This window comes from Colobus angolensis, unplaced genomic scaffold (assembly GCF_000951035.1).
Source record: "Colobus angolensis palliatus isolate OR3802 unplaced genomic scaffold, Cang.pa_1.0 Scaffold494, whole genome shotgun sequence".
NCBI lineage: Eukaryota > Metazoa > Chordata > Mammalia > Primates > Cercopithecidae > Colobus > Colobus angolensis.
Genome location: NW_012118421.1, coordinates 534,364 through 541,301, shown reverse-complemented (window position 1 = coordinate 541,301; position 6,938 = coordinate 534,364). Strand labels below are relative to the sequence as shown.

The following is a 6,938-nucleotide window of genomic DNA, read 5'->3' as shown; positions in this document are numbered from 1 at the left end:
GCCTCCCAAACAGCTGGGATTACAAGCACCCACCAACACACCCAGCTAATTTCTGTATTTTTAGTAGAGACAGGGTTTCACTGTGTTGGCCAGGCTGGTCTCGAACTCCTGACTTTATAATCCACCTGCCTCAGCCTCCCAAACTGCTGGGGTTACAAGCGTAACCCCACCACGCCTGGCCTAAAAATTTTTTTAATTTATTTTTTCTAGAGATGAGGTCTTGTTATGTTGCTCAGGCTGGTGTCCAACTTCTGGGCTCAAGTGATCCTCCCATCTCAGCCTCCCAAAGTGCTGGGATTATATATATAAGCCACTGTGCATGGCAGTTTTTCCAATTTCTTGATATTAAAAATACAGCCAATATAATTGGTAAATGTTTCTTCTTTGAGCACTCTTATAAGTTGAATTTGGAACAAATGGTATGACCATTTAAGGCTTTTTGCTTTTATGAGGCAAACCTCCTCCATAACAGTTTAATCTCATCCCTATTTCACTACATTTTCACAATCCCTAATACAATCTTTGCCAACTTGAAAAATCAAGAAATTAGATATTTTAATTTGCATTATTCTGATTAGTGGCAACTTTTTATATGCAGATCACTACTATCAAATAAAGACATATAATGTTACAAAAAAAAGTTTTTCCCCTAAATTAAGAACCACCACCAAAAACTCAGGTAGAATATACTTAACAAGAATATGCGTGTTGCTGCGTACAGTGGCTGAAGCCTGTAATCCCAGCCCTTTGGGAGGCTGAGGTGGAAGGATCATTTGAGTCCAGGAGCTTGGGACTAGCCTGGGCAACACAGGATCTTTTGTAAAGAAAGGGTCTTTACAAAAAGTTTAAAAAAAAATTAGCAGGGCATGGTTAGGCGTGGTGGCTCACGCCTGTAATCCCAGCACTTTTGGAGGTCGAGGCAGGCAGATCACCTGAGGTCAGGAGTGACCAGCCTGGCCAACATGGCGAAACCCTGTCTCTACTAAAAATGCAAAAAGTTAGCCGGGCGTGGTGGTGGGCACCTATAATCCTAGTCCAGCTGAGGCAGGAGAGTTGCTTGAACTCAGGAGGTGGAGGCTGCGGTGAGCCGAGATCGCACCATTGCACTCCAACCTGGGTAATAGAGGGAGACTGTGTCTCAAAAAAAAAAAAAAAAAAAAAGCTGACAGACAAGAAGAGGCATATGAGTGTTAAAATAAAAAACCGGTAACCTACCTTCCATAAAATGGAATTCTTGCTTTGGTAGCATTCTGTTTTAGTTGGTCAAAAGCCCCTAGAAGATAAAGAGTTCATGAATCCTCAAACTTGAAAATAAAAATTATAGAAAACAATTTTCAAATTTCAAGACATTACCTGCTCTGAATGTGTCTGCACATATTAAACAGGTCTTCCAACCTTTCCTCTGGTAATAATACGCTAACTGGGTGAGAAAAGATTTAAAAATATAATATCATAAAATATAACAAATTATACATATAATTTCTTCTGTTTTTCCTTATTATTTACCTAAGGAGTAAAATAAAACGTGTATAATTCTCCCGATTATTAAAGATTTTTGAATACGGCAAATTTCCTACAAAGTTTTATATTCTAATTGTCATGCAGCAGCATTCAAATATAAAATGATCAAGTAGCAAATGATCGTAGTAAAAAATGTTAACTACTATTAATGTTAATTAAAAACAAACAACAACAAAACGATCTAAGATCCTTTTCTCTTTTTCCCCCTCAAACTATAACATATATGAAGCTTGTGGAAAAATCCCATAATATTGTTGAGACACCCAATTCGGGAAAAAGGAGTGGTAAACCGAATTAAAAATTAGCATAAAGAGGTCAAGGCTACAGTGAGCTATGTTTGCACGCCACTGCACTTTATCTTGGGCAACAAAGTAAGACTCTGTCTAAAACAACATTGCATAAGGATATGCAAAATGAAGATCTATAGTATGCTGGGTGGGAACCTGAAAAAGGAGTCCTGAGCTATAGAGGATAAAGTAAACTCCATGTTCTCTTCTCCAAAAATAATACGCTCACTTCCTGAAAGGATAGGAATGGTCTTTTTTTAATAAAAGAAACAGCATAGTTATAGATGTCTACCTTCTTTCAAAAAAGAAATAAGAAAGTATGAGGATCTCTTCTCTTATCCTACAAAAAATTATTTAAAAACATACATCAAGTAACATAAAATTATAAAGCAACAATATTATAAAGCCTTAAGGTATTTTAATATATTATAGTATATTTTAATATATCACAGATATATTTTAATAAAATATATATAACACTATATATTAATATATTCTAATTAATTATAATTAATAAAAAATATATTTCAATATTATAAAGCCAGGCTTTATCTTTTTACATTAAGTACAAAACTTGATTTATACAAACCTATCTTTCATATGGCTTCTTTTTAAATTAAGTTCAATTTACCTTTGAACATGTTGTTGTTTTACCACTCCCTTGCAATCCAACAAACATAATCACATTTTGTTTTCCTTTAGTGGGTGTCCATGCCTTAACTCCAGGGTCCACAAGCTAAATACCAAAAATAAATTAAAAATAAAATCAAGTTAACATACACTTAAATTCAAAACCCCTTTCCCACAACTTTTTTTTCCTTTTTTGAGACAGGGTCGCACTCTGTCACCCAGGCTGGAGTGCAGTGGCATAATCAGAGCTCACTGCAGCCTCGATCTCCTGGGCTCAAATGATGCTCCCACTTCAGCCTCCCAAGTAACTGGGACTACAGGTACACGCCACCACATCTAGTTAATTGAAACACTTTTTTTTGTAGAGAGAGGGTCTTGCCACGTTGCCCAGGCTGATCTCCAACCTCTGGGTTCAAGCAATCCTTCTGTCTCAGCCTCAGAGTCCTGGGATTTCAGGCGTGAGACACCATGCTGCCACAACTTTTAAATTATATAAATAAGGGCATTTTCATATAAAAGCTACCATACGCTATTCTAATATAACTATTCTCCTTTGCATAGACAGAGTAAAATTTAAGAACATAAATTTAAGAAGTCATAATCAAGTCTATACTCCAAACCAGTTCAGAGGTAAAGATCTCACAACATTTTTTAGAACAAGCTGGAGTATAAAATAAAATGTAAAACCAAGTTTAAGCCACACGAGGAATCTACATCAGCACTACAGAAGTGTAATACAAAAATGTATGTGAAGGCTACACATGAACTTTAAAATTTCCAGTACTGACATTTAAAAAGTAAAAACAGGTGATACTAATTTTAATATCTATCCCAATACACCTAAAAAATTATCATTTTCATATGTAATCTATATTTAAAAATTAATGAGATTTTTACATTTATTTTCCCATACAAAGTCTGAAAATCTGGTGTGTATTTTATATGTAAAACACATCTCAGTTTGGACTAGCCACATTACAAATGCTCAATAACCACATGTGGCTAGTGGATGCCATACTCAAGAGTGCTAACGTCCATATTCAATTTGACAAATATTTACTTAACAAAATTACAGATTATATGTGAAAGATTTTCCAGGTCAAACTGTAAATTCTCCAATGCCAAATATTTACTGTAAAGTTACTACATTTAGAGGGCTAGTAAAAAACAATCACCAACTTTAAAATGACAGTCAGTGGAAAACTGAGGTTCATATAGGGACAGTCTCCAAATTAAAAAAGCATGGGACATTTAGAGCCAGGTGCGGTGGCTCACACCTGTAATCCCAGCACTTTGGGAGGCCGAAGTGGGTGGATCATGAGGTCAGGAGATCGAGACCATCCTGGGTAACACAGTGAAACCCCATCTCTACTAAAAATACAAAAAATTAGCCGGGTGTGGTGGTGGGCACCTGTAGTCCCAGCTACTCAAGAGGCTGAGACAGGAGAATGGCGTGAACCTAGGAGGCAGAGCTTGAAGTTAGCTGAGATTGCACCACTGCACTCCAGCCTGGGCAACAGAGCAAGACTCCATCTCCAAAAAAAAAAAAAAGGCATGGGACATTTAAAAAGTAATTCACGTGGGAATTAGTCGTTTGGAACTTGAAATGTATGATATAATAATAAACCCATAATAGTTAATGTCCCAGATCAGGGGTTGGTGAACTATGTGCAAATAAAGTTTCAATGGAGGCTGGGTGTGGTGGCTCATGCCTATAATCCCGGCCCTTTCTGGGGGCCAGAGGAGGATTGCTTGAGACCAGGAGTTTGAGACCAGCTTGGGCAGCATAGTTAGATCTTGTCCCTACTAATTTAAAGAATTGGCCAGGTGTGATGGCATGTACCTGTGGTCCCAGCTAATCAGGAGGCTGAGGCAGGAAGATGGCTTGAGCCCAGGAGTTTGAGACTGCAATGAGCTATTATCAGGCCACTGTACTCTGGCCTGGGCAACAGGCTATAAAGTTATTACATTTCTAGTTATTACATTGAAAAAAATTTCAATCTAATACAGCCATGCCCATTCATTTACTACTTTTTTTGTTTTTTTTTTTTTGAGACACGGTCTCACTCTGTAACCCAGACTAGAGTGCAGTGGTACAATCATGGCTCACTGCAGTCTCGAACTTTTGGGCTCAAGCGATCCTACCATCTCAGCCTCGTGAGTAGCTGGAACTACAGGCGTGTGCCATGATATCTGACTAATTTTAGTATTTGTTTGTAGAGACGGAGTATTGCTATGTTGCCCAGACTGCTTTTGAACTCTTGGCCTCAAGCAACCCTCCAGCCTTGGCCGCCCGAAGTGCTGAGATTACAGGTATAAGCCACTGTGCCTGACACATTTGCTGCTTTGTGCCACAACAGCAGAGCTGAGTAGTTGCAATAGAAATCACATGGTCCACAAAGTCTAAACCTTTGAGAGAAAGTCTGCCAAGCCATCCATAAAAATTACATAATCCATATTATACCTGAATTTCAAGGAAAGCCATGAGATAAAGAAGAGAGAAAAATACATTTTCTCATACCTTTCCTAAGCATCAACCTCCCCTTAAGCAAACTTCTGAAACAGGCAAAATCTGTCTTAAACATAAATCCACTTCCATTCCTCATAGATCCTTTCAGTACACTGATGCTGCTCCACATTCACCTCCATTTTCTACATGTCATGGCAAAATCTCCCAGCTCTCTATGGACCCATTATTTGGAACATATATGTTTTACTAAATAATTTAATAAATTTGTCTTCTCTTTCGCCCACTCTCGAGAACAGCTGTTTTCAACTTCTTGGTCTCAGAGTTTCTTTATAATCATGGTAGTTTGTAAAGGTTAGCTGCAATGTAGAATCTAAAACCATATAAACTTTTATACTCTGTTACATTAAAATCTGTGATTCCATCTTGCATTTTAAATGAATCTTATACTGGTACATGATCTTGTAATATCACGCACTAGTTATTCACAAAACATTGGTTCACTGAGTTAGGCAGATCTCTCGTCATTGACATATTTCACTATACATAATCAAAAAACTTCATTAATATCAATACTGACTCTCATCAGAAAAGTAAGTAGAGGGATACTGTCAAACTCATGACAGAGATAGATGATAGATACAAGGCCTTTTTATTTTTATTTTAGATGGAGTTTCGCTCTTGTGGCCTAGGCTGGAGTGCAATGGCGTGATCTCAGCTCACTGCAACCTCTGCCTCCCAGGTTCAAGCCATTCTCCTGCCTCAGCCTCCCAAGTAGCTGGGATTACAGGCATGTGCCACTACACACGGCTAACTTTTTTTGTCAAGACGGGGTTTCACCACGTTGGTCAGACTGGTCTCAAACTCCTGACCTCAGGTGATCCACCCGCCTCGGCCTCCCAAAGTGCTGGGATTACAGGCATGCACCACTGTGCCTGGTGGCTTTTTTTTTTTTTTTAAGACAGGTCTCGCTCTGTCGCCCAGGCTGGAGTGCAGTGGCGTGATCTCAGCTCACTGTAACCTCCACCTCCCGGATTCAACTTACCCTCCCGAGTAACTGACTTTACAGGTGTAAGCCACTATTCCCAGCTACTTTTTGTATTTTTTGTAGTGATGGGGTTTCATCATGTTGCTCAGGCTGGTCTCAAACTACTGGGCTCAAAGAGTAGTAGTCCCAGCTAGTAGGGAGGCTCAGGTGTAGGGCACCTGAGCCTAGGGAGGATGAGCCTGCAGCAAGCCATGATCACACCACAACAAACAAACAAACAAAAAAACAAACAAAAAAAAAACACAGTGGTGCAGGCCTGTAGTCCTAGCTTCTCTGGAAGCTGAGGAGAGAAGATCGCTTGAGCCCATGAATTTGAGGCTGCAGTGAGCTCTGATCATGCCACTGCACTCTAGCTTGAATGACAGGGACTCTGTCTTTAAAAATAAAAAAAATAAAGAGTCCAGAAACTACTAGTATCGTATGGTGCCACCGCCTTGATTCATACTAGGGAGTTTTACCTACCATTGTTTTCAGTGCAAATGTCAACATAGTACAAAAGTCAAATAGTGTCTTCGTATTATGAAAATAATTTTGATCTTGCTTTGTACACCATTGCTCTAGACCATAAGCATCTGAGTATAAGGACCAGTCTTATTTATCTCTGCTGTCAGCAGCATTTGCCATACTTCCTGAAATAAAGTAGGTACTCACTAAATGCTTCTTAATAAAGCACTTGATGCTCCAGAATTGCCTGTAGTTATGAGCCCCTAACAATAAAAATTTCCGGCCAGGCACAGTGGCTGACACCTGCAATCCTAACACTTTGGAAGGCCAAGGCAGGTGGATCACTTGAGCTCAGAAGATCAAGACCAGCTAGGGCAACATGGCAAAACCTTGTCTCTACAAAAAATGCAAAAACTAGCTGGGCGTGGTGACATGTATCTGTAGTCCAGCTACTTGGGGGGCGCTGAGGCAGGAGGATTGTTTGAGCCCAAGAGGTTGAGGCTACAGTGAGCCATGATTGCACCACTGCACTCCAGCCTGG

The 6,938-nt window shown here is 39.3% G+C and overlaps 1 protein-coding gene across 3 annotated transcripts in view; it reads right to left on the bottom strand.

Moving 5' to 3' along the window:
* The window catches only part of SRP54 (signal recognition particle 54kDa), a 47,017-nt gene that overhangs the window by 20,627 nt on the left and 19,452 nt on the right, over window positions 1-6,938 (bottom strand). For all 3 annotated transcript variants that reach the window (XM_011959455.1, XM_011959457.1, XM_011959456.1), the window contains 3 exons: window positions 2,440-2,544; window positions 1,354-1,420; window positions 1,216-1,273 (listed from right to left, as the gene is read on the bottom strand). In XM_011959455.1, coding sequence (XP_011814845.1) covers window positions 1,216-1,273; window positions 1,354-1,420; window positions 2,440-2,544 — 230 coding nt within the window. The remainder of the gene's footprint in view (window positions 1-1,215; window positions 1,274-1,353; window positions 1,421-2,439; window positions 2,545-6,938) is intronic.